Source organism: Meles meles, chromosome 16 (genome assembly GCF_922984935.1).
Source record: "Meles meles chromosome 16, mMelMel3.1 paternal haplotype, whole genome shotgun sequence".
Lineage (NCBI taxonomy): Eukaryota > Metazoa > Chordata > Mammalia > Carnivora > Mustelidae > Meles > Meles meles.
In genome coordinates this window covers 14,555,174-14,582,934 of record NC_060081.1, presented here as the reverse complement: position 1 = coordinate 14,582,934, position 27,761 = coordinate 14,555,174, and the positions used below count along the sequence as shown (strand labels likewise).

At 47.0% G+C, this 27,761-nt stretch overlaps 1 protein-coding gene across 6 annotated transcripts in view; it reads right to left on the bottom strand.

Annotated features, from left to right (window-relative positions):
- The window catches only part of ST6GAL2 (ST6 beta-galactoside alpha-2,6-sialyltransferase 2), an 81,756-nt gene that overhangs the window by 28,189 nt on the left and 25,806 nt on the right, over positions 1-27,761 (bottom strand). For 4 of the 6 annotated variants that reach the window (XR_006815334.1, XM_045981334.1, XM_045981333.1 and 1 more), the window contains exons 2-3: positions 11,813-12,817; positions 2,095-2,192 (exon numbers count right to left, since the gene is read on the bottom strand). Coding sequence is in view for 5 of the 6 variants with exons in the window: in XM_045981334.1 (XP_045837290.1) it covers positions 2,095-2,192; positions 11,813-12,761 (1,047 nt within the window). In the remaining variant the exon portion in view is untranslated. Of the gene's footprint in view, positions 1-2,094; positions 2,193-11,812; positions 12,818-17,483; positions 17,603-20,332; positions 20,529-21,592; positions 21,702-27,761 lie in introns of those variants that run through there. The other 2 variants (XM_045981335.1, XM_045981337.1) reach the window with 2 other exon arrangements.

The window sequence follows — 27,761 nt, the reverse complement described above, 5'->3', positions numbered from 1 at the left end:
TTTCTTTAGAATTACACCTTAAAAAAAAACCCGAAAATTTAAAAAACGAATCAGAGCAAGAAAAAAAGGAAGTCGTTCAGACTTTGTCTTTTCCTCTTCAGGATGGAGAGAGGTGAACGTTGCGTGCTAATGTGAGTAAAGAAGCATCTGGGGAAGGGGGTGCCTGGGTGGCTCAGTGAGTTAAAGCCTCTGCGTTCAGCTCGGGTCATGATCTCGGGGTCCTGGGATTGAGCCCTACATCGGGCTCTCTGCCCAGCAGGGAGCCTGCTTCCTCCTCTCTCTCTGCCTACTTGTGATCTCTGTCTGACAAATAAATAAATAAAATCTTTAAAATAAATGTCTGGGGGAAATGAGGGTTAAAAATAAAATCCCCCAGCGCCTCCATTTTCACCAGCACTGTATTCGTAGCTGGTGGCATCGACTCAGCTCCCGAAAGATGCAATGCCCTAGCTAATTTGGCACCTGCAATGTCTTCTCCAGTTACTTTTACAATGATTGGAGAGGGAGGTGTCATTTCGGATGACCCGCCTTATGATGGTGCCTCTAGAGGGACCGCCAGTGGACGATGGCAGCCGCCATGTGACTTCCTCCCTCTGTGGCCTTATCTAGGAGTCCTTTGACCTCACCTGCCAATCATCCTTTTTTAACCACAATTTTGGAGGGGAAAAAAGGATTGGTTTCCATCAGTTTTCAGTTTTCGAGATGTACTTTCTTTCTTCACGTTTGAAGTTTTCTCAAGTCAGGGTGTATCTTACAGGGGACACGTTTTTCATCTGGTGGGGTAGCTAATGCTGAAAAGCTGGGAAGCTCTGATTCAGTGAATGGTGGCTCCTACGATCGATGGCATCTACGAAGTGAGGAAATATAGCCATTGTTTCTTCCTTTGCTGCAGGCTGCCCGGCTCAGGGTACCACGCAGAAAGCTAATCTTTCCTCCTGCGAGCAACCTGTCATAAATCATCCATCATCTCATGTTCTTTCTCTATAGTTTGAAACTCTGGCAACTGCTGTGCTTTTCAGAATAATTTTGTTTTGAACTTGGAAAACATTCTTATGGAGAACACCAGGAAGAGAAATACTTCCGTTTTTAATGAAACGATCCATTTTCTTTTTAAAATTTTTCAAATGATGGACTAAAGTTTGCAAGCCACCCTATTGACCCTTGGATTTTGTAACCCTTGTTTTTCTCGCCTTCATCGCTGGCCTTTCTCATAGCTGTGATTTCTTTTAAATTTAACTGTCTTGGGTGGCTCAGTGGGTTAAGCCGCTGCCTTCCGCTCAGGTCATGATCTCAGGGTCCTGGGATCGAGTCCCGCATCGGGCTCTCTGCTCGGCAGGGAGCCTGCTTCCCTCTCTCTCTCTCTCTCTGCCTGCCTTTCTATCTACTTGTGATCTCTCTCTATCAAATAAATAAATAAAAAATCTTAAAAAAAAATTTAACTGTCTTTTCCTCCATTCCTAAAATGCAATATGCTGAGTCTATGACCATGTGCATACACATGTGTATGGATACACACACATATTTTCACATGTATGTTGTTCTTTCCTTTTTTAAAAAAAATTATTTTCAGTGTTCCAGAATTCGTTGTTTATGCACCAACCACACCCAGTGCTCCATCCAATACGTGCCCTCCATAATACCCATCACCAGCTCACCCAGCCCCCCATGTCTCCCCCAAAACCCTCAGATTGTTTTTCAGAGTCCATGGTCTCTCATGGTTCGCTCCCCCTCCAATTTCCCCCAACTCCCTTCTCCTCTCCATCTCCCCATGTCCTCCATGTTATTCCTTATGCTGCACAAGTAAGTGAAACCATCTGATAATTGACTCTCTCTGCTTGACTTATTTCACTCAGCATAATCTCTTCCAGTCTTGATCTTTCCTTTTAACCTTATTTACTCATTTCTTCCTATTCATGTCACACATAAGTTCCTATTTATCTGTATTTTTGTATTTTTTCTCAATTCTTTTAATTACAAGACCCATAGAAATAAGCAAGACCACAGTCATGAAAACTGGGTAGTTTCTCTTCATTCACCCAGTTAAACTATTTCCCTGTAAGATGTACATCCATGAAGACACCCCATCCATCTTACCTGGGAATTAATGATGCGCACGGTGGTTTTATTTCCAACATCTTTCTCGTAGCCGCGTGTAGGAGCAGAGTTAAATCTCAGAACTGCATCATGAGAATCTAAGGGTACATAAGTGACAAACTTACTGTATTTTTCGCTGTCAAATCAATGTAACTTAGAAAAAGCATTAAAGTAAAATTTTCAATACCTGAAGCTAATTAAGCAAATTAAGATACCTATACACATATTTTTCAGTACAGTGTGTCTATAGGATGGGGTCCCAAGCCTGGGGACATATCATGGAAACATATGAATCCATGACGGGTGGCCCTATATCATCTATATATGAAGCTATATTTAGATACTCATTATGTGTTCACATTCTTTGAAGGTGACTTGCTCTATGCAGCCATTCTCTGAACGACTGTAGAGTATTTCAAAGATGGAGTCTGTGGGAGCAGGGAAGGATGCTGCAGACAAGGGCTGCCTGTGTGGTTCTTACTGCTGGGAGCACGGAGGCTTCTCATGGTTCCGCTAATGCCGCTGCCTGCACTGAGACCAAGGCTGTCTCTCACAGAGGAAGAGCCTCAGCCTTTAATGCAACTTCCATACCTTAGGGTACTGGTTTGTGCTTAAAAAGAAAACCAGCCCTCGGGTGCCTGAGTGGCTCAGTCAGTTAACTGTCTGCCTTTGACGAAGGTCGTGGTCCTGGGGTCCTGGGATCGACTCCCATGTTGGGCTCCCTACTCCATGGGAAGCCTGCTTCTCCTCCCTCTGCCCCTCTCTCTCTCTCTCATGAATAAATAAATAAAAATCTTTAAAAGAAAAACAATACAGCCCTATGTAACACCGTATGTTAACTATGCTGGAATTAAAAACTGAAAACTTAAAAAAACAAAACAAAACAAAACAAAACGAAACCAGCCACGACTTCTGTGCTTCACATACTGCTGCTGATGCCCAGAAGACCCAGGTGAGAGCAACCGAGTGCATTCTGCGTTCCCGGCAATGGTGTGACTTCCTGCCGCAGCCCTGGAGGACGGGAAGCCCCACCAATGGTACTGGCTGCCAGGGTACTTTGCATTCCGTAAGGGCACACCTTGGTTCACCGAACCTCAAGTACAACATAAATCTATGTCTCTCTCCATTCAACAGGACAGATTTTTTCGAGTTCTTGGAGGTCCTGGGTGAAAAAGCTCTCACCTCCTGCAGGCGGACAGGGACACAGACAGCTAGAGGCAGAGGAGAGTGAGCTCACCTGATTAAGGGATGGGAATGGGGATATGTTCCCTTCCCACAAAGGGGTCTATACGCATACATGGGTCTGGAATCCTGAGCCAGCTACTGCGTTGCCCAGAAACCGGAGTTAACCAGCAATAAGGGAATTTCTATGGGCTATCTTTAGCTTCAAAAATTCCATGCACATTTCAAGTTTAACTTGGTTGGAGCAGCAACAATGCCGTGTGTGTGAGAGAAAGAGAGAGACAGGTAAGACGACATATTTCTGATTTGCCGAAAAACCTGTGGAAGTACCTTGTGTTTACTGCGTTTACTGTGACCATACCCCAGGCAAGTCTCTAAAGCAGCCCACTTCTTCGCTTGAGTCCTGCTACCCCTCCCGGGAAGTCTCCTTGGGAGAGACCTTCCTGTTCCCTCAGTAGAGACTCCTCGGGCACACATGTCACCATTAAAACAGTGTTACGTTGGGTAACTTTCTTGAGCTTCTGAGCTCTGAGCTCGAAAGAATTTGTATTCCAGTTTGCACCAGAATTAAATAGAACACAAAGAATGCATAAAGGATTCCTGGCTATGCCGTTAAAAAAAATTCTACTGTGTTGGGGAGCATGGATGGCTCAGTCGGTTAGGTGTCTGCCTTCAGATCAGGTCATGATCCTGGGTCCTGGGATCGAGTCCCACATCAGGCTCCCTGCTCAGCAAGGAGTCTGCTTCTCGCTCTGCCGCTGCTCCCCCTGGTTGTGCACGTGCTCTCTCTCTCTGTTAAATAAATAAAATATTTTTTTTAAAAAGTTCTACAGTGTCCTTTTAGGGGAAATGTCGCAGGAGTCAGCAAGCTGGTTTAGTAAATAAAGCTGCACCATGACACAGGCACTCTCATTTGTCTATCTACTGTCTGTTAATGGCAGAGGTGAGTGGTGACAGAGACCCCATGACTCCCAAAGCGAAAAATATTTACTACTTGGCTCTTATTAAAAAATAAAGAAAACGAAAGAAGTTTGCCAATCTTGATGTTCTAGGTGATCCATTGCTTTGCATAAACGATGTCAAAAAACATGAAAACTTCTATTTTCTTTAAAAGCACTTGTTTGCACATCTTTTGTAATGAATTATTTTATTATTTATTTTTATTGAATAGTACTTTGTCACAAAAATTCAAATGATATTTAAGGAAAAATTAGATTTCCCAAGTCAATGGTTCTTACTTTGGGGGTCTTGGAACACTTTCACACTCTTGAAAATTATCAAAAAGCCAAAGTTCTTTTGTTTATTTGGATTATATTTTTCAATGTATGCCACCTTTCGGAAGTAAAATTAGAAGACGTTTATTTATTTATTTTATTATTTATGTATTATTATTTATTTTAAAATAAAATATTTTTATGAAAAATAACCATATTTTCAAAAAATAGTGAGAAGACTGGCACTGGTTTAAACGTTTGCAAATCTCTCTAACGCCTGGCTTTTCAAAAGACAGCTGGTTTTTCTTATCTGCTTCTGCATTCTATCTGCGCAAAGTATTGATTTAGTTGAATTATGTCAAGACTCAGATATATTGTTGAAAATGTAAGGAGTACTTTAAGTCTTTCCAGATTATGAGGAATATCCTTCTTTGATACTTCATCAAAACTTGACAAGTGCTGGTTTCTTAAAAAAACACAAACAAACAAGAAAAATTTCTGTAATACGGAATGTGAAACAATGTAAATAGACATTCCAAGCTCTCTTCCACTGAAATCTATCCACATACCTCATCTTGCTCTTAAAATGGATTACTCACCCAGGCCTGATTTTGTAGCATTGCACAATGATCATTTGGAGCTATGAGTTTGATCAGTAATGCAGATCTTCCAAATATTGATGCATTTCGTTATAAAGTATCCCCCCAAATCACATCAGTTAAATTACCACACATCTCATCAGTTTTAAGTATGGGAAACTTCCAAATTTGAAACTATGTGTCTTCGGGTTGATGAGGCTGAAACCAGCAGAAAGTTCAAAGCTTGTTTTTCAGAAAACTGTTTCCACCTAATCAGCTGTTGTGTCTTTTCAGACCCCTCTAATAAGCCCACTGGCTGTCTCTGCAGAAGCCTGGACTCAAGGTCAACTGATACCGCTCCAGCCTGGGAACAAACAAGGTCCCGCATTCCTTACCCAGGATAACAAGGCCAAGACCCCATCCAGTTTAAAATGGTTCTTGGAGCAAACCCACAGCCCCTCCTCCTTGTCTGAAGATAACATCCTGACGTCAGGGGCTGAATGCTGCCTTGGTCTTATGGGAAGCCTTTGCCCCAGAGTGAACACGGGATGTATGTTACACGTACGTTTGCTCGGTGTACATCTTCCATCTTTCTTCATGAGCTGTCATAAGTTTCGCTGCCCTTTTCATCCATATGTATGCAATTTCAACCCCCATGATTATAAATAACTCATTCTCTCCCCCTTTGGGGAGGAAGACTTGAGGCTTGTCCTCTTGTGTCCTGGTTTGGCTGCATTAAATAAACCATTCCCTTGCTGCATGCCTGATGTCTCAGGGATCGGCTTTGCTGTGCATCGGGTAGAGGAACTTGGGTTCAGTTCCAAGTTCATGGTTGAAAGCTTGAGTTTTATCACTGGCAAAAAATACTGTCAGCTCTTTTCCCAAAAGTGACAGGCTTACTCAATTCCTTTTTGAGAAATTATCTACCAGATAGGCAGGTCTGAATAAAGTATGTCTATCAGTCATTGGTTTCAAGTAAAAATTGTGTTTCATGACGAAAGTGGCTAGCGCCGCTCACGACTTGAATCACACAAGGGCTTCTCTGTTGTGCGCTGGTATGCAGAAGTGTGTTTTCACTTTATTGCCCACTTTGTCTTAAAAACACATGAGTCAAAGATTGATATTTAATAAAACAAACATTTTTTTTTCATTTTTTCCTACTTCATCAAAGACATTCATAAGTGAAATGGGCACTCTCTTCTTTCCCCACGGAGCGTGGCTGTGAAAACCAGCACGACTACTAATGTTGGATACGACTGCCTAAAACTACCCTAACCAGGAGTTTTACCTACCTCTGCCTCTACATCACCAGTGAAGGTCCAACAGTTCAGAAGACCCCAGCGCATTATTATAAGAAATGGTTTTCACCCCATGAGCTCCTGAAAGGGTCTTGGAGACCCCAAATGAGAACCACACACACTACGTGAACGGCTGATCTGGGGCGACCTTCTCTGAGGCAGAGGGACAAGAGACTGCAGACACGAGGTGACCTTCAGGAATGAGGATAACCAGGACAGCACGAGGACGAGACGCGTGAGGCCAGCACATTTGAACCACAGCCCTCCCACTAAACCATGCTGCCCCTGGACACCGGCTCTGTGTAAAGCAAGTGAACAAGCCAAGGCTCCCGAGGTGGGGGCAGGTACTGCAGATTAATTAGGCAGACGTTCCAAATCCCCTGTAGGGCCCCTGAGAGTGTCATGGCTTTGAAATGCCAGGATTCTGGGACACCTGGGTGGCTCAGTCCTTAGCGTCTGCCTTCAGCTCAAGTCGTGATCCCTGGGTCCTGGGATCCAGCCCCACATCAGACTCCCTGCTCTTCGGGAAGCCTGCGTCTCCCTCTCTCACTCCCCCTGCTTATGCTTTCTCTCTCTCTCTCTCTCTCTCGCTGTGTCTCTGTCAAATAAATAATAAAATCTTAAAAAAAAAAAAAAGAAAAGAAATGCCAGGATTCTACTCTGGGGTATTTTAAGCCTTCCAGCAACAGCACAGGGCACGGAAATGGAAGATGGCTTTGTTCCTTTGGAAATGGTGGGAGTGGAATGAGTTAAAAGGTCACTTTTTGGGGAGGAGGCAGGGAGGTAGAGACAGAGGGAGGCCCCTATGGATGGAGAGAGAACCTCCCAGAGCTGCCAGCAGGAGCAGGATGGGAGGGGGATGCAGGTGTGGGTGAGCGGGGCAAGCCCAGAGTGTGTCTATCAGGCAGACATGTTTTGTAAACCTCTGCTCGGCTATGCATCTCCTTGATAGTGTGCCTGAAAAACTAAGCTGTCCATTCATATTTACAAAAGGAGGAATGGATCGGACAGCAAGCACACGGGGAATAAAGTAAAGCCTCATTGCTGGAGAAGGCATTTCCCGGGTAGAGCCATTTCGTGTTGACCTTGAGAACCAAGCCAGGCTGCAGGCATTCACTGGACAAAGATTAAAAAAAAAAAAAAAAAAATCAAAACCCTTTAAGGAGCAGCCAGCCCGGAGGTGCACGAGCACTAAGTCACTGCCCTGCCTTGGGTACTGGGCCCCTCATCCCCTCCTCCTTTCCTGTGCTCCTCCAGAACACAAAATCTGAACCAGCAAGGGAGCAAAAGCCTTCAGTCTTTAGGGAAGGGCCTGCCAGCGATGACTCATCCCTCTCAAGACTCCACCGCCCTGGCCTGTCTGACCTCTCCCCAGGACTGCTACAGTGTGACTGACTTCCTTTGTGCCCTCTGTTCCAGGTTCTGGAACACTTTCTCTCCTATGAAAAGCTGACCCATCACTTCCCCGCTTCAAAGATCGCAAGGTCTCTCTCTGCACCAGGAGCACGGGGGTCAGAGTTGGGAGTTTCTGGAGAGGGAGAGTGGGGCTTATTGGAGTACAGGTTCCACGCCTTGTGCCACTAGGTGCCTCCATAAAGTAGGAATCATTGTATCCTTGTCTTGCAACAGGGAACACAAGAGCATTTAGAACAGGACTTTGCAGCAGTAGACACCGAGAAGGGGCACATTTTATTACAATTATTACATGAAGTCTAATTTCTGGAGTGCTATGCCTGACAACACCATGAGCTGTCCCCTTGCCTGCTTATCAGCTTAGGTCCCTCCCCACTCCTGGTCCCTTGTGCTCGCTGGAGCTCTCACCACCCCCTCATCTCCCCTACCCCTGTATCCTCTGTGTACCCCCACCCCACTCCCAGAACTCCTCATATTGTCTCGCCTCCTTGTTACCCTGGCCTTTGTTCTGGATTTCCCTCTTCTGGGCAGTCCTTGCTAACCTCCTCTACCTACCGGCCATCAGCCCTGATGGTGGCTTAGGGTTCTGTAGTCATTTCTTCCCTGTCAGTCTGCATTTCTCTCTGTCCTTCCAATCATGGGACTGGAATTGCCCATTACATTCAGTCTCCCCCACTAGACTGCTGAGGATTTGAGGTCTAGCTCTGTGCCTTAGTTATCTTTGCATCACTATTGCCCAACATAGTATCAGGACTTGGTGAGTTGGGGATCAATAAATAATCGATGCCTGTTCAATGACTGTATGATCTGCTTTCTCACCTTTTAAGATATCAGAATATGTCAAACCCCACCTCTTAACCACCAAGTACTATATGCCCCTCTTCTTACACACAGACCTCTGCACCCTCCCATCCCCCTCCCCCCACACACTTCTCAGAATTTGAGTTTCAAGCACACAGATCCCGATTTCCCATACGAAGGCTACTACTGTTGGGCATTTCTCCTCTGTTGTGTGTCTGCACAGGACTGCTCGTACTCACTACCAAATTATTACTGTTTTTATGCACGGCTGAAAAAAAAAATCATCTCTCGGTTCCCGGAAAGATTGTTCCATGTTCCCAAAACAGTTCCGTTTGCTTTTCAATAACATATTCAAAGTGGAGCTGTTTACAACGGCTGCTTCATTCTCAAAAACAATGAACACGGGAAGACTGGGATCTAACCGAGCAGGGAAACAGGACTGCATCGCCCGCGGAGCAACCAGCAGGGGGGGCTAGAGGGCAGCCGATAAGCAAACCTGGGGAGCAACTGGGTCTCCCTTTCGGAGACCCCCGGGGTGGCCGAGGGTCAGCCCGGAGGGGCCTCCTGGCGGGGCTGACATGGAGCTAGCCTCCGGTACTTTCTTAGCTTCTTCGTCCGTTTTTCATGACACCATGGCCTTTTGTAAGTTCTTTGATCTTCCCTTAGCCAGTTTCACAAGTGGAAATCTAAGGTCCACGATGATTTAGCTGACTAGCGGAGCACGCCCCAATATCCCAGTCGCCCGAAGGAGTCCGCGGCATGAATGTGTTATCAGGAGTGCCATTAACAACTCTGTGTTAACAAGCACGGATATATCAGGGGAGTAGGAAGGAGAAATGTCAGCACCTGGCGTGCACAAATGCCGAGACTAAGAGACACACTAGCTTATAAAAAGGAAAGATTTTTGTTGTTTTTAAACACTGAACTATGCTCTGATTATGGATTTTTAAAAAATCTTTATTTTAAAGAGAGAGATAGAGCACACGAGTGAGGAAGGGGCAGAGGGAGCGAGAAATAGAATCCTGAAGTCACCTCCCCTTTGAGCACAGAGCCAGAGCGGGGCTCGATCCCAGCACCCTGAGACCAGGACCTGAGCTGAAACTGAGAATTGACTGCTTAACCGACTAAGCCACCCAGGTGCCCCTGATTAGGTATTCATAAAATGGTAGTACGCAATTGGATTCAAAGGAACCAAGGCAAAACAATACAGAGAATTTCTTAAAATTTCTGAGTTATGTTCTTCATTTCTGAGTGTGTTCTTTGAGTCTATAATTCTAATCACGGAGCTTCATGTAAGTGCAGACAATATAAATTAAATTTGGATGCTAGAAACTGACAAAGATGTACGTGACATTTCCCGTTCCCCGGAAATGTGTAATTCCTGGTGTCTTTCACGCTCTCTTCCAAATTCTGAAGAGCGTTTCCAAGACTCTGGTCAGGGATATTGATGCCAGAAGAAAGAGCAAGAGAAATCTCCGTGACATGCCACGAGCAATCCAAATATGCAGCGACTGTGCAGAGGTGTTTAAAATAAAGCAAAACCGAACCAGAAGCAAGTTGCTGCCTGCTTTAAAGCATAACACTTAAATTCCTTCTTACATTATTAATAATGGTCCTCGGAAACGGGGAAGAACTTCACCCCAGGGAGCTTTAAACCACTGTTCTTCCCTAATCAATTGCAGACTGCTCCGCTCCAACTCGGGCGGCATGTGGCACGTGGACACTGTTATTATGAGCCGGCTGTAATATCAGCACAGGGACACTGGGAGCCTAGACCTCAAGCCTCTACTCCTGCCTACTTTTTTTTTTTTTTTTTAACTTTTTAAAAATTTCACATTCAGCTTCATTCCCAAGAATGTCTGAGGGAGGTCTGGGTTGTGAAGCCTGATTACAATGGCATTTCAAGCCATTCCTCAGGAACACAGAACACTAATGGACCCAAGAAACAAGGTTATTCCTTTGTAACAAGTGGGCAATGCCCCTTAACTGTCACTTCTAAGTGAGTTATGAGCTATAACTAACACCATCTACAGCTAGACTGTAGCAGACACAGATGTTTTACACTGGGACTTGAGGCCAAGGCTGTGTCTGACTCACAGCTTTCTTCCTTGGCACCTGGAACAGAAGCCTGCATACAGTAGGGACTAAACACATGTTTCTTAAATGAGTGAATGAGTCTGAAGGCTCAAAATGCTCCTTCATTGCTGTGGCAATGGAATGAGCCTGGGTACAGAGGGATGTCTAAGGCTTTACAGCAAAGACTGACGTTTCCCGGGGAAAAGGAATTCTGTTTGCAATGCAACAGAGAGACACTGCCTCAGTTTCCCACATACTGGCCTGCCCTACAGGCTTCAGGCTCCAGACTGCAATCTCAGCTCTTACCTGAGTTTCCAGGCTACTCACTTGACCTACAAATCTCGGACTTGCCAGTCCCCACAACTGCAGGGGCAGGTTGTTAAAATAAGATAAATTTCTCTTTATCTCTCTCTCTCTCTCTCCATCCCATCAGTCTGTTTCTCTGGAGAGGCTGAATCCAGGAACTGTGACCCAGATGTGTTCCTGGGCTCCTGACATAGCTCCGAAGGCAGAGTTCAGAAGTAAAGATGGACGACCCAGGTGTGCGCCTATGAGTTATCATCTTGGAGAAGGGCCCTGCTAGGTGCGCTGGCCATCACCCCACGGTTGGATGTGCGCCAAGCTGTGTGAGGTCAGAACTCCCTGTTCTCATCAGAAGGGCTCTCCTCTGAGTCCACAACATCCATTTAGTCCCTGGGTTAACTAAAACTACCATCATTTATACTTCTCTTTGGAGGTGACACCCCTGTCGCTGCCCCCGTCGGAGTTCTGCTTTCCTCTCTGGTCCTCTCTCTCCTCTCCCATGATTCTACCATGTATGGGTTCATCAGGCCTACTGTGGGCAAGGCTGGGAGCCTGTCCACGCAGAACACGGGGTCTGTAGGAGACGAATTCTGAGCACCTGGAAGGGCCAGGGCACCGGCCTCCTACTCCCCTAACACCCAACTAGTGGAGGAACACCTCTGGTCTAAAATCGCTCCCCAACAGACCTCTGTTGGCCTCTCCACCAGGCTCATTCTGCCCCAGGGAGGGAGAAACCCCAAAGACTTTCCTGCTGGCTTCGGGGAGACACCCCGGGCGCCTGGTCCCACGCTCCACCCAACGGGCAGGGATGATGCAGAGGGCCAGCCCAAGTGCGCACCGCGGCGGGACCCACCTATCTCCTCGCCCAGGGAGGAGTTGAGGATGGCGCCGGCCGACATGACCACGGCGCAGCTCCGGAGGCCGCGCGGATGCAGCTGGCTCAGCGGCACGGCGGGGACCAGCTTCTGCCAGCCCAGCGCCGAGAAGGGCGCCTCCTTGCCGTCCAGCGTGCGCACCCGCACCCGGCTCCGCAGCGCGCACAGCAGCTCCGCGCGGCTCAGCCCGGCCGCCCGCCGCCCGCGGAATCGCACGCCGTGCTTGTTGGCGCTGAGGTAGTCCTGCATGGCCTTCTGCAGCCGCGGGTTGAGCATCTTGGACGAGACGTTTCCCTTCCAGAGCCGGTGGAGGAAGGCTCTGGACATGGATGAGTACAGCCTGTCCCCGTCCTCTTCGTCCTCCAGCACCAGGCCCCCGCCGGGTTTCCGCTGCCTCTTCCTAGCCCGCCTTCTTGGCGCCGGGCGGGCCGGTGCAGCCCCCTCCAGCCGGCCTTGGTCCCCGTGGAAGGAGGGGGCTCCCGGCGTGCCCTGTGTGTGGCGGCGCAACCCTGGCTGACCCGCAGCAAAAAAGTAGTCGTCGTCCTCCGGGTAGAAAGCGCTTTGCGATTTTCTACCGATCTGGGATGAAAAGAACTCTTCGTCGTTTTCGAACCCGTCCTGCACCTGGGCCCATTGCGGCAGGTCTCCCGGCCCCGCGTGGAAGGGGCCAGGCGGGCGTCCATCCAGCAGCCCCTTGTGTGCGCCCAGGCTCTCTGGCAAGGAGGGCTCCTGCACCGCGCCCATGATGGCCCTCTGCTTCCCCTGCATGGGCAGGAGCCGCCTGGTCTCCAGGAAGGAGAAGGAGCTGGGCGCAGGCTCAGCTGGGTTGCTGTCGGTGAAGTAAATGAAAATCACCACGAAGAGGAGGCCCCAGGCGAATATCCCGCAAAGCATTCGTTGTCTCCATTGCTTCAAGTGTGGTTTCATGGCAGGTCTCTGGGGTCAGCACCTTGTGTCTTAAAGCGGTGGGAGGCCAAATGAACCTGAAAAACAGCCAGGTCTATGGTTAGCCACCCGAAGACACCTGCTCCGACGGCAGGGGCGCTTGGGACAATCTGGCCCAAGCAGCGTTTGTTTCTGCAGGGAGGGTTAAAAGGAGGCATTAGAAACCAGAATCATCTGAGAATTTTGACTAAATTACAGTGTCACATCCCCCTTTCACAGACCGGACTCCTGCAGGACACGGGGTCCCACTGACAGTCTTGGGAGAGAGGGGAGGAGTGGCTGTATATTTGGAAAACCTCTGGTGGTATAACCACCTCCCCACCCTGACAGCTACTTAACAGGGCCCATCCCAGCAACCTCTCCCTGCAACTGCCTTTACAGAATTCCATTTGGTAAAGCAAAGCAGCTGAATTAAGAAGTAGAGTCGGTTTTGAAGGGTCAGGGGTGGGAGGTTGGGGGAACAGGTGGTGGGTAATAGGGAGGGCACGTTTTGCATGGAGCACTGGGTGTTGTGCAAAAAGAATGAATACTGTTACGCTGAAAAAATAAATAAAATGGGAAAAAAAAAAAAAGAAGTAGAGTCGGCCCTCTCTTCCCTGCTGTATCAGAACACCAAAGGCTCTGTTTCTAAGGACTGACAGTCATCAGAGTCTTCATAGTCTCCGCCAGGCCCTGGAGGCTTCCTGGAATATACCAGAAGTCCACCTATGGTCCTGAATAAGCAATGCTTCAGAGACTGTGGCCGTGGGCCAATGTTATACCATAGCACCTGCAGACTTCAAAAATGCACCCCGAGAAACGCCCTCCTACTTCATCCCCATCATGAATCTCTGGAGGACTAGGAGGGTGTGTTAACATTTCAAATAAGGGAGGAGATGAGAGAGCTTGCTGTTTGTCGATGAGCCTCCAGCAAGGAAAGGGTGGCAAAGGAGGCGGAGATGAAAAGGGTAAGATAAAATGTGAGGCAGAAAGAGCCTCTCCTTCATGCAGTACTGCAATCCGTGTGTTTTGCGACATTGCTGTGTGGGATAAGATGGTACTAAGAAATGCACCGAATCTTCAGGAATGTAAGCAAAGCCCCGCAAAGGGAAAAAACACAAGGCATGCGTAGTAATACTGGAGCCTACTGGAGCCTAACAATGAGCACAGCGCCCAACAGAGGGAGACACTGAGTAAATACTGGCTAAAAGAATGACGGGAGTGGGGTGCCTGGGTGGCTCAGTGGGTTAAAGCCCCTGCCTTCAGCTCAGGTCATGACCCCAGGGTCCTGGGATCGAGCCCCACATCAGGCTCAGGGAGCTTGCTTCCCCCCACCCACCACCTGCCTCTCTGCCTACTTGTGATTTCTGTCTGCCAAAAAAAAAAAAAAAAGAATAACATGACTGTGTGTGTGGGGGGGAGGGGTGCTGTGTGTTTGAGTGATGGGGTTGGAAGTAGGGAAAACTTAACTGAATAGTGATGCCCATCCAGGCATGGGAGACCTCTAAGACCTATCTGGATGCCAGTCTCTGTGAGAAATGGGGAGGAGTGAAGTTTTCTGAGCAAGGGGGTATGCCATGCTGGTTGCATGGGCTTTCAGATTTCTGTGTAGCAGGTAAGGGGGACAGGGAGGTGTGGAGGGGGGCCATGTGGGGTTCAAGGGGGTCATTAATAGAAATCAGACACTCAAAGTAGAGAGGGAAGAGCTCAGAGGGGGGACTCCTTCCATGGCATAGGCTGATGGATACTACTAAAAATCCAAGGCATGTGAGGTGTAACCAAATTGCAACATCTGGGGTTTGTACTCAGATAAGTCCTATCAAGGTGAGTGATACCTACATACCTGTAGTTACTGTGGAAGCTACACACTGTCTTTGGTGGTTAAAAAGATCTGCCAATGTAAGAAAACCACATTTGCTTTGTGGCTCTGTAGCCGATTAAATATGGACATAGATTTGTTGATGCTTTTCCCATGGACAGCTGGAGTCTAGGGCTCCTGTCCTTGCATTCTGGGAGGGGCTTTGTAGCTGCTCTGATCAGTTACCCAGCTCAGGTCCAGCAGCTTCCGCTTCCTGCTTCTTAAGACACCCTTCAGGAGGAGGCTAGCCACGAACAAAGATATCTCTCGGATCTGAGTCCACCATGCAGCCAGGAAACCCAAGCTAGCCAGGAAACCCAAGCTAGCCATGGGGAAAGGTCACACGAATTCAGCGATGCCCAGACACCCTCAAGTTGTTCCAGCGGTCCAGCTCCCACACCAGACATGAAGAGTGAAGACACCATGTTGCATGCCCAGGCTTTCAGATGGTCCAGCCCTGGCCAACCTCTGATGGTAACTGTAGGGAAGACCTCGAGTGAGAACCCGGCTGAGCCTGGTCTACCCACAGAGCCAGAGTGATAGTGATAGATTGTGGTTCTAAGCCACTAGGTTTTGAAGCTATTTGTTACATCAGAACAGATTACCGGGACAGGCGCTAACAGAAATGTGAAATGAGAAGAGCCCCGAATCTTCCAACACGGGGCCATCCTTGAAATGAGGGTCTGGCCTCTCAGATGATTTGAAAAGCAATATTCATTTACATGTATAAGTTGTGACTTTTAAAAATGTTTGCTTTACCATATAATCACGTAAAGGCAAGGCTGTTAGTTTCATTTATAGTCAAAAATCAAACACACATAGACAGAATATGCGTTCGCCAAGCCAGACACACCGATGCCATGAAACTGACATAGAAGAAATGATGCCAGCTGTTAACCCCTGTGCCACACCCCATGCTTAGCATTCTTCCTGGACTACCTACCTCACTTGCTCCTAGGAAAGACTGCTCTCTCCACTTTATAAATGCAGAAACAAAAGCGCAGAGAGATTGAGTAACTTGCCCAAAGCCTCAGAGACAGCAAGCAGCACACTGCATACCGACCCATCTGCTTGACTCTAAGACTCACCTTAACGTTGAATTCCGACTCCATTCGATCATACCATCTGAAGCTATACTATCTGTAGGGGAAGGATCAGTTTTTCCCTCCAAACTGTCACAACCCGATACTTTTATATTTCCATTTCCAAGCGTCTGGGCAAGGCCTGATTGCTGTAAGAGATGCTAAATGCTCACCAGCAAGTTCCGTACACATCTCCTCAGACCTGGTGATGAACCATGTGCAGATATGCACAGACTCGGGACCACACTTTGAGGAAGAATCCACTAAGTGATCTTTCTAGTCCCATCCCGGAGCACATGCGTCAAACTGGGATGCCCACTCTGTTGATCTAGAGCCTAGTTCCAGGATTCGACATTTCTATTAGAAATTAGAAAACCACCCTCAATGACCGTTATTCTGTCATCGCCCCAACTGAGCACACTGAATACAACTCCGACGCCAACCTCTGCAGTGAGCATGCTGCTCACAAGTTAAGGACTCAGGCCCAAAGACTGTCTCTGCTTCAGACAGCAGCCTTAAGGGGGAACCCCAGGCCACCTGCTCTTATGAGCATTTGGCTAGCAATCTGGGATGCTTCCAGGTCCATAATCAGCCAGAATGAACTCAGAAAGGCTCTACACTAATGACTACTGAGTTTTCGGGAAGGTATACATGTAGTTTGAGGTCTTGGTGGGGGTTGGGTCCCAAACAGAGAATCTCCGCCCTCTGTCTTCTGTGTCAGGGAACTTCCCCTCTCCCGACATCCCGGTGCTCATGAAACACAAAGCTCCACCCAACCTTGGCATTCCGAGCTTTTCCTGAGGATTCATTTGCTAGGCATGCCTGACTGAATCACTGATTTAACGGTGTGACGAATTCAGTCCCCAGTCGGGGCCTTTCTGGTGATCATTCTGGTGACCAGCCCCCATCCTGAAGCCAAGCAGAGACCCACCAAGAGTCACCTCATGAACATAACAAAGACACTCATGTCACTCAGGTAATTGCCAGAGTTTTAAAAGCTCCTGCCAGGAACCAAGGACAAAGACCAGAGAAATGATTATACCACAGCAAGGCTGTAGTTGCTAATTTAAAAGGTAGTCTTTTTGCTTCTGGCTGGATATCCTTATTACTTGGTTGCTCCATACTGAGCAACAGCTCTGGGCGCTTACTTGGTGGATTACAAAAGAATGGGGGAGAGGAGGCTTTTTGTGGGGCATTTGCTGGAGGGACTATTTTTAAAATGCAGTCAGGAGGGAAGGGGTGTGTACCGGGTGACTGGGGGTGCGATGATGAAGAGGAAACCTGGATCCTTTACGGAGGACCTGGAAACCTCTGGCCTTTGGGATCAGAGCTGAGGGTTCTGACCTTCCCCCGCAAAGCCCCCCCTACCCCCGCCAGATGACCGAGGACCCTTGGCTGTTTCAAAGCAACAGAGTGGGAACATCAGACATACAGACCCCATTATACAGAAATGCCTAGTTCCCAAGGGAATCAGACAAAGACTTTTTTTTTTCTGTGGGGAGATGACAGACACGGAAGGGAGGGGGTGAGGCAGTCTGGAGAAAAGGAAAGCCTAAAAGGGAAAAGCAGGAGAGGAGCTGCCATGGGGCCAGGAGACCGGGGCAGATTGGTTCTCTCTGCCCACTTTTTTTGGGCAGTAGAAGGGTGGGATCTGTGAAGCCCTCTGAGCACTGTGAAAGCAATAGGGATCCCAAAGCAATAATGAGGATTTTTCATTAGGTAAGATTTTGTGGCTTTTGATTCACAGTAATAATAGAAAGGAGTGGGATCCTTGTCTCAACTTACGATTAGGCTGAACTTATAATAATCCAAAAGCCTTCCCCGCAACCTCCGTCGCCGCAAACCTTCTGCTGCCAATTAAGGGAACACCTCCAAAATGATTAAATGCAGGGCAAGAGCAAATCCTCTGCCAGCAAAATGCTACAGAAATCATTTTACATATCATTGGTCCCGTCATTGGCATCTTTACAAAAATTCAGGTTAGAGAGAGAGATGGAGGATATTGTCAATGTCAGATCCACTGGTCATTCTTGTCCTTAAACGAACCAGACAGCCTAAAAGGAAGAAATGTTCAGCTAAGAAACAGAAAAAGAAAACAAAAGACAAAAACACATTTTCCCCCTCTAATGTGGTGTATCTGAAATATTATAATGATTTAGTTTAAGCAAAGTAATGCATGCTCATTGTTCTATCCCATCATTAGCTGTGTGATATAAATTGCATCAGGGAGACATAAGACATGTATCCGGTGAGTCACCTGTCCCCAGGTGCCAATGACAATGTGCTCCCTGATCTCATGTTCATGTGTGCTTTGTCGGGGCTAGTTTAAGTGACTGAGGCAGTGGAGTTCTTGCCAGTTTTCCCCTGGGAAGACAACTGGCAAGATTATAAGCACAGTCTGTGTGTGGTGTGGCCTTCTCTTCTCTCCATGGTGATGCTAACACTAGTACCTGGCCGTGCTAAGGTTTGCATTCTAAGCAGATGGATGTTTTCTGCCTCCTTGAACTACTGTTTGTCGATTCCCACTTCTGTCCCATTTTCTGGGGCCTTTCGAGCCAAGCCTCTAGGAAACCTGTATGCGAACACTAAAGCGATGAACCCAGATGCAATGAAAAAATGACCCATGGCCAGAAATTATTTTGATTGTCCTATTTGCTAAGGAATTTTGGTGCCTCTTAGGTACTAATTCTTAAAGAAATGAGTCACTTTTCTGCATGGATGTCCGAAATAATACAAAAGAGTGTTAACTCTCCTTGAAATCGTTTGGAGAGACATCACATTTTCCAGAAGGTACCATTTATGACAAGTCATCAGGTGAAACTGGGAAGTGCCAGTGCAAGCCACAGGAGAACCTGATGCAATGCAGCAAAGGGTTAACACGCCAGTGCCTCATTTTGTTCCAGGGGGAGAGAAGGTAATTCTGGCCTTTGCCACTTGAACGACGTCCCTCTTATGCCTGGAGGTTCACAGGCTGGCTCCCTGGTTTTCCTGAATGGAGAGTATTTTTTTTAACCCACTTTGATGGATGTGTGTGTTACAGCGGCCATCTGGCCGGGGTTTTCCGTTGGTCTGGGAAACGCTCGTGTCTCTTTTTTGGCGTAGAAGTTGTCTAAAGGATCTTAAATCTAAGTATTTACTTGAACATTGATATAATAAAGAAGATTTAGTCTGTGAGCTATAGTGAGACACTCATGTGTCTTAATAGACTTCAGGAGTCATTTTCTCCCCAGATTCATTTTTCTAAAATTAGCTCTTGTCACACACCCAAGAAAACACTCTTCATCCTTCAGAAGAGGGAGGGGACGTCCCCAGCTGGAATGCCTCTCTAGCTCTTCACAGCCCCATCGGCTCCTTTCCCAAATAATCCCTTTTCTTTCCTTTTCTGTGAATGTGAGCTCGTGAGCTAGCGTCCAGACTGCCGCATGCAGGACTCCAAGCCCCCCTCCCCCAGCCCCAATTCTCTATGGGCTTGGTGTCAGCCCATTCTTAAGCTAATGTCCAGAAGAAGAGAAAGAAGGAGGTCAGCCCAATCAGTAGGGCTGGGTGGCGGAGGGCTGCCCAGCCTTCTAATGGGTCCTGGAGGATCGGTGGCTCATTGTCCTACAGGAGCACACTGGCGGCCCCAAGGGCAAGGTGGCCCAGCTCAGGCCACGTCTCCTGGTGACCAGAACAGGGGTAGCCATCCCCTGTGCGAAGAGGGACACTGTTCCGTGAGGGCTGGCCAACTCACATGAGCTTGCTTGGCCAAGGCCTGAGTTTAAAACACCAGTGGCGTGGCTTCTTGTTGAATGTCAAATGTGGAAGCTTGAATAATCTTGGGAACAGCGGGGGCTAGTTGAGGGTGGGACCATATCACTTTCAGTCTTGTGTTCCCAGCAAACAGGGGAGGTGGTTCCACAGAAGGTTCCCGACGAATATTTTAAATAAATGAAATGAATGACTACAAGTCACAAAACAAAATAAGTGAGACTGCCTGGACAGGGCTCCTGGCTGGGCTCAAAGGGAGGCAATGCACGGCTTGCGAGCCTTCCCAGGCCAGCGGGGGTGTGTGGGGGGCGGGCACGCGGCAAATGTCAGCAGTGGCCATATGGTTAGGTTACTACAAGGAACAGCAGTCAGGAGCAGTCGGGAGATGGAATGAACCAGCAGCAGCGGTCTCGGATGCCTGCCCCATGCCAGGCACTGTACCAGGTGCCTCCTCCGTGCGGTCTCATTGTTCATTCTGCATTCCCAGTGTAATCTTTACTTCAAACTCCCCAGTAAACGTTATCCTCCTTTGGTATACGGAGAAACTGAAGCTCTAAGTGGTCCGCTTCATGTACTTTGTTCCAGAACCCCTGTCTTTTGGTACAAACTAGATCACGAAACCAGGGGACGCTGCACCGTGCTTGAAATTTTTATTTTCTTTCTGTGCTCCAGAATTCAATGTTTATGCACCACACCCAGTGCTTGAGAGTTTAATGAGACTTTTTTCCTCTCGGCCATAAAGTACTATGCCAGATTTAGGGCTAGCTCCCTATGCTGACTTGGCTGCGTGATCCCCTAACATCCCATCTTCCCTAACATGCTTTTGTCTGCTGGAGAAATTGATCTTCCCAGTTAGGCCTTGGAATCCACACCTCCCCAGAATTCACCTGCTCGGCAATTGCCAGAGACAGCTTAGCCTTGGCGGGCCAACCGAGTAGATTTTGCCCAGTCAGAATAGGGTGCCAATTCACTAACACTTCCAGTGAGGCCACAGGTGTGAAGGTCCAAGATCTCAAGGAGTCTGTCATCTTGGTAGGAAGATGACAATTCTGACTGCTTGCTTCTCCGTCCCAGGACAGGTGGCTATAACAGAGGAGCGATACAGATGAAAGTAATCATGGGTTACTTTCAAGAGGAGGGCGACGAGGGTTGGACACGGAAGCCCACATGGGTATGAAAGGGACTTAGTCATTTCCAACAGTGGTACAACGGGGCTAAGTGTGCCTGGGGTGGGAATTTGCAGGGTGCAAAGTCAGGTGACCAGGAACGGCTCAGGAAGACTATCGTATTCTCTTTCTGGGCGAATCATTTCAGCAACAGAGACTTTTCCTCAAGTAGTAGGGCAGATGGGAAATAGTTTAAAAGGCAAAGATGCACATATGTGAGCCACTCTGGGCAGCTTTTAGCTTTCAGAACTTTCTGGAATGAGGTGGCAGGTGCTGTTGGGGCAGAGGGAGGTGGAAATGATTCCAGACATCTATTATTGGTCCTACAGAGACAACACAAGCTGCCTACTAGCGAGGTTCTGCTGGCTTCCTGAAACAGCATTCATCTGCTTTGGACACAGTGGCCTGTTTGTTTTACGATAATTAACATTCAAATATTTACACTTTACACCAATAATATGCCAAGGCTCATGATTGAAGCTATAAATTGGCTTCAGCAGTGATGTTTAATAGTCACGAAGATGAAATACTGCCTACCTGCCACTGAGATTGGAAAGTTCTACTCTGTTGCCACAAACATAAAGTGGGCTTCCGGGTAAAAGTGTAGGTGGTCCGCAGGTGGTTCTTACAGGGGGACTTCGGTACGACCCAGCCCGAGAGGGGCCGGAGCTTCAGTGTGGGCTGGCAGGGGACGTGTGTGACGGCAAGGGAGAGCCGGCACCACTCAGGCGACAAGTCAGCCACCATCTCCGGCGTACCCCGTGTTACCGGGTGATACTGACGACTCTACCCATGAGGAATCAGGCGATGTACGGTTGACCAGGAAACCCTGTGGTCAGACAGCCCGTTCAGAGGTTGACCAGGAAACCCTGCCATCAGACAGCCTGTTCAGATGCTTTTCCAGCTGTGTTATTCCAGTTCAACCCTTTGAGCCTCAGTTTCCTCATCCAGTGTGAGTCATCACACTGCCGAGATGCTCACAGCTCTGTGAAATGAATGAGTAAGGCCCTGCGTGCGACGTGACTGGCCCGGTGCCTGGCCCGAAATGAAAGCCACATAAGTATGATCTTTCAATCCCAGCTTTGAGAGTCTGTAAAAGTAAAAAAGTGTATAACCAGCATGGACTTCACTGTATGAGTATTGGCCCCATGAGTATACACTTGAAACTCACCGGTAGGCAACCCTCTTTTTACATGGTCCCAAATGGATGTGCCCTTGTTTCGATAAACACCAGCACCTGACTCAAGCTAATAAGAATGGAATAAACCCAGTCTCCATAATGACCTCTCTCGGCTATCTCAGTCACATCCGGTCAGGGACCAGATGCCCGAGAATTATCTTCTAATTGTTCATCACGTTACCTTATTTTAATTTCCGTTGCTATAATTCAACGAATATTTATTAGATCTAATGTCAGGCTGAATATATAACCTATGATACTTGGGCCTTGGGGGAATGAAGTTTGTGAGGAAAGTAAGATTTAAATTCTTAAACCCCAAGAGTGGCCAACTGAAAAGCATGGGGTAGATTCAAAGTCCAACATGTCTCTTCAGTTCAGACAATGGGGCTGGCTTTCACAAGATCCCAGGAAGAAAGAGCGCTTAGAAGAAACCCCCTTTCAGAAAACTTCAAAGGCCCCGCGGGGCACTTGTTTTGCCCATCAGGGGAAAGAAAGTGTTTTCTGTGGCAAGAGCTGCATCTTAACAAATCACAAAAATAAAAGAGGCTAACTGCTTTAGATCCATCTCCATAGATCAGCACCAGGAGATCTCAAGTGGAAAGCTGGGGGAACAACACAGAAGCTGCAGAAGCCAACTCACGAGAGATTTTTAAAACGCCCGTACAAACTTCAGCTAGCAGCTACCTCCGAGGAAGAAAGACCGAGATTTGGATCAGTGGGAGGGACACTCGCATCATTGCTCAAAAATGTCCTTTCTTATAAAGAAAAGATCCAAAGTAGTAAGGCAGAATATTAATAGATACTAAATCCAAGTATATAAACTCACTTCTTGTGTATTCTGTGTTTTTAAAGGATTTTGTCTGAGAGAGAGAGAGAGAGCAAGAGAGAGAGAAGCAGAGGGGAGCATGCCCAGGGGTGGGGAGGGGCAGTTGGAGAGGGAGAGGCAGACTCCACACCCAGTGCAGAGCCCAAAGGAGGGCTTGATCTCATGACCCTGAGATCATGACCTGAGCTGCAACCAAGAGTCCGATGCTTAACCAGCTGAGCCACCCAGGTGCGTCTGTATTCTCTCTCTCTCTGAACGGATTTAAACATAGCAATTTTATACATAATGAAAGTTGAAAAATAGACGTTGTTATAAGACTTGTAAAAATAAGAAAGAGAAATCATTAACTGTGTTTATATTTACATCTCTATTTCCTAATCTCTTTGGCTAATAATTCCTGTTTACTCTCTTCGCACAAAATATAAATCTAACATTTAGATTCTACACTGGATTTCAGCTTGGTTAAGACTCTCATGTGACACCATCATCAATCCAGAAAAGAATAACTTACAGCTAGAGTGATTGATGAAAGCACAGAAAAGCACTGAGATTCTAGCCCTCACTCTTTCCAGGTATGTGATTTGGGGCAAGTTACGTTATCTTTTGGATTCTCAGCTTTATCATGTGAAGCTGAAAATAATCCCAACTTTAACAGGTTGATACAGAATAATATATTTTAATGAGAAAATGCTAACAAAGTCTCTATTGTTGCTACCATTAAGTAGTATCTAAAAATAGCTATTCCATGTGGCCCCAGGCTCTGTGTTAAGCACTGTGGGCACCATCTTACTGTCTCTGAGTCCTGTGTCGGTTAAGTTGAGGGACATCTCCAGAACGACATCTCTGATCTCTGTTTCCCCTCTTAATTTTCCCACATAGAAGGAGTTCTCAGTCTACTGAGAAATAAGGATCATGGTGTGATGACCTGTAGGCCAAACTGAGTTGGCCTTAAGTCTAGATTTGGTAGTTGTGGGAAGAAAGGTGGGAGATTGATAATCCAAAGTATTCTGCACACCAAGGTCACAAATTAAGCATGGCTATCAGTAATGCCCGAATAATTTAACCTCTAATCTGTCTGACATTCGTGATATCTTCTAAAGCACAGAACAGTTATAATTTCAGTAAGTCTCAAAACCTATGACCTGGGAGCGACAGTGAAGCCCATTATATGGATGAGAGATATGAATCACACTGAGTTACTTAAAAGTCCCACTGTTAGCATGTGTTGGAGCCAGGACAGTACCTGGTTAAACTGTAGGCTGTCAAAATGAGGACATGAGGATAATGGTTGTTCTCCTTACCTGCCACGGTTGTAGAAAATACCCAAGAAAAATGCGTTAGTAGGAACCTTAAAATTAGATGTCCTACAAATTCATTCAGTTTTCATGATATAATTATGAATATAGAGATTCCATTATTTTCTTAAAGATTTTATTTATTTATTTGTCAGAGAGAGAGAGAGGAAGAGAGAGTGAGCAAGCGAGCACAGGCAGAGTGGCAGGCAGAGGCAGAGGGAGAGGCAGGCTCCCTGCTGAGCAAGGAGCCTGTTGTGGGACTTGATCCCAAGACTTTGGGATCATGACCTGAGCTGAAGGCAGCCGCTTAACCAACTGAGCCACCCAGGCATCCCTATAGATTCCATTATTATATCAAAGTTATCTTAGTTGATTTTTTGTCCCATAAAATTGTGTAAATCAAAAAGATAATCCCATTATATATATTTAAAAAAAAAATCACCCTGCCGAAAATTGTAGATGGTGGGAAAATTGTAGATGGTGACTATTTTTCTGAGCAAGTGAAAATGGCAATAGTTTGCTTTGTAAGGCTATTTAGTGGCTTTGCTAATGCAGCCTTAACACTGTTGAAATTTGGTTTTAACAATAGAACTTTTAAAACGTTATTAAGAGAAAGTGCCAAATTGTTAATACCCAAACACCAAGTTCCTAGCGATGGGACGCATTTTCCACCAGAGTAAGAGGCTGAGGCAGCCTGTCTTCAAAATATCTTAACTCCTATATTAAAACACATACACACACCCGTTACGGAATCAAATACAAAATCGACTTGAAGATTTAATAGAAAACATGAGACTTCAAAGAAATTTCTCAGTGTGGAGCTTTCAACACTGTCCTCTGAACTTCTGAAGCTTGATGGTCCTTTCCCCTTAAAGGAGAGGTCTGAGCAGCCGGGGTGAGATGGCACGTAAGGGCCCCAGCACCCTGAAGACTAACCCAGGAAAAATTCAAATGTTTCCTCTCTAGTATGCTTCTCTAGTTGCATTTTTTTAAGTTTGTAGAAAATTTCCAGATTATGAAATAATTTCTGAGGTTTCTAATTCTGAGGTTTGGCTCACCCTTAGAATATGCTCGAAGAGCCAGAACACCCCGTCATGACCACTAAGTCACGGTTCTCCGCGAACAGCAGCACAGACGCGTTCTGTACCTGTAGCCTGCGTATGTAGGCGCACAGCCCTGGTCTTCCCTCACTGCACTCATTCATTCATGCCACGGAAAACTGAGCAGCTACTACGTTCTACTGTGTCCACCATGCTGAGCAAATCAAACACTGCCTGACCCCCATCGAGCTTACCGGATGGGAAAGACAAAAGTCAGGTATACCAGTCTTGCATGATGTTGTGCAGTCTTAACTGGATTTTTTTTTTAACCACATTCCCTTTTACCCCATGACTTTCCTCCATTCACCAAGATACACAGAAGACCTCCCATGTCTAAAGGAAAACTGTTGCAAAGGAACCGGAGGTGGTGATGTCAATTCTTGCCTTTAAAGTTCAAAAACCTGGGGCACCTGGGTGGCTCAGTCAGTTAAGCCTGTGACTCTTGATTTCGACTCAGGTCATGACCTCAGGGTCGTGAGGTCGAGCCCCACCCACGTCCGGCTCTGCACTGGGCATGGAGCCTGCTTAAGCTTCTCTCTGTCCCTCTGCCCCTCCCCGTGCTCTCTCTCTAAAATAAATAATTAATAATAAATAAGTAAATAAATAAAATATAAAGTTCCAAAGCTGTATTTCAAGGGGTAGGGAGGGCAGGGCAAAATCTGGGAAGAATACTTGCTGACCCAGTTTTTTCTTGCCCAAAGGGAGATCGAAAAGATCTCCTGGCTGATGGAAAAGGAGAGTGGGAACTGAAACAGAGCAATTGGCCACTGGCCAGGGCCCCTGAAGATGGTTCTAATGTCAATGCTAAGAGGAAGAAGACAGCAGAACTCAAGGTCAGTTTGTAGAAGAGATCTTCCCACACTCTCACCTCCAAGCTCAGGCTGTGGAGGCAGCACAGGGATGGCTGTGGGAACCCGAGTTTTCTGTACCCAAAATGGCAGGAATAAACAACCACTGTGGCCCCCAAAGTAGAGCAAATCCACAGACACAGAAGGGACATGCAGCATGGGCAGGGGGACAAAGGGGGACAATAGAGAGCACCGTCCTGTAATGTACTATAAGGCAGAAGGCCAGGCAGCTAATTAGTGCTCAGTCCAAAATGCATGAACCTGGATGCTAAGGACTAGATGGTTTCCCTGAGGTCAGGAAGCTAAGTTGGGGGGGAGGGGCCTAAATTAAGAACCCATGTTAATGTCAACTTCGGTTAATTTAATTAACTAGAAAAGGTTAGCTAAATTGGCAGTTAGATTTTTCCAACACTGAGTGGTATAAGGTTTCAAAATACAGCTTAAGTTGAATTGAGATAAGTTGCATTTCTGGAACACTTCTAGATGTGGACCGAGAATAGACACCTGCTACGTAAGCTAGAAGCGTGCTACATTTTCTCCCTCCCGATGCTGCCCACATTTATATCCATCACGTTGACGTCTCTGATCTGCAAACCCATACAACCAACTACGTGTGTGACCGCTCCCCTTAAGTTTTCCTAGCAATCTCAAACTTCACGGTTCCAAACCAAACACTCGTTACTCTCTTTTCATCCCTTAGCCTTTCTCCACCCAGTAAATGGCAGGCCTTTACCCAGGTGCCTGCTTCAAAGAATTTGGTGTTATTTTGGCTGCTTCCTCCTACTTAAACCCACACCCAGTTCCAACCACCAGCCCTAATCTGACATAGACAGCCGTAGCCCTAAAACATGGCTACACTCGCGCAAGCAGTTGCCTTCCCTACTGCCCCAAAGTGGCCCAAGCCGCCCGTCATCAGCACCAGTGCAATGACCCTGGGACCCGTCTCCCTGCTTCCATCCTGCCTGTTCTCTGTGGATGCTGAGTGAAACTCTTTGAGGGGGAATTAATTCCCACAGACTCGCTGGGTCCCTGTTGTCAATTTTCTCTTTCCCTTTCCCTCATGTACCTGGTGTGTCCCCACTTATCTCCCTACCTCGTTTCCTACCACTGGTCCCTCACCTCCCTCCCTCCCTGTGGTCCCTGGGACATCCTGTTCGCTCAGCTCCCACCTGCTGTAGGGCCTGTGTCCAGGCCCTTCCTGCTGCCTGGGACTATCCTCTAGAATCTGACTGTTGCCCTCCCGGCTTTATTAAATTCTCAGCTCTATTCAGAAGGGCTTTCCGTGCAAAACTCCTCTTGACTTGACTCAGCTGCCTTCGTCTTCACTTTCGGTACAGCTCACTGATGTGTTGTATGCTTAGTGCTTTTCTTCTCCAACAGCCCCTAAGCTCTAGGAGGAGGACCCATCTTTCCTCAGTCCCTAGATAGTGCCTGGCACACAGTCAGGGCTTGACCGTTCCAGGAACGAGGTGGGGAAGGAATTGAGGGACTGTAAGACACAAGACTTTGGGGCATAATTTAGGCTGGGGAGACTGGGCAGGTCATGTGGAGGCAGGGACATTTAAGCTGAGAACAAACAGATGGTGAGAAGTTATGTACTGGAGGGCTGGGCATCTTTCAAGAGGAGGGACAGGAGCTGGGAGCGATAGGGAAGGTGGGAATTTGCACGTCTGTACTGTAATTTGGCTGAGTGCATAAATGTACAATAGATCCTCTTTACGAAGATCAAACCACTTGTTACTTAATCTGCAAACACAAAGCGAGATGGAAATGCTGGCTTCTATGAAATATACTATCCAGAACTTGTGAGAAACACTATAATTTTAATGTCTTTATCACACATAATGACATAAATAAAAAGCAGTGGGTTTCAGCCTCCCCATGAGAGCTCCGTAAAAACC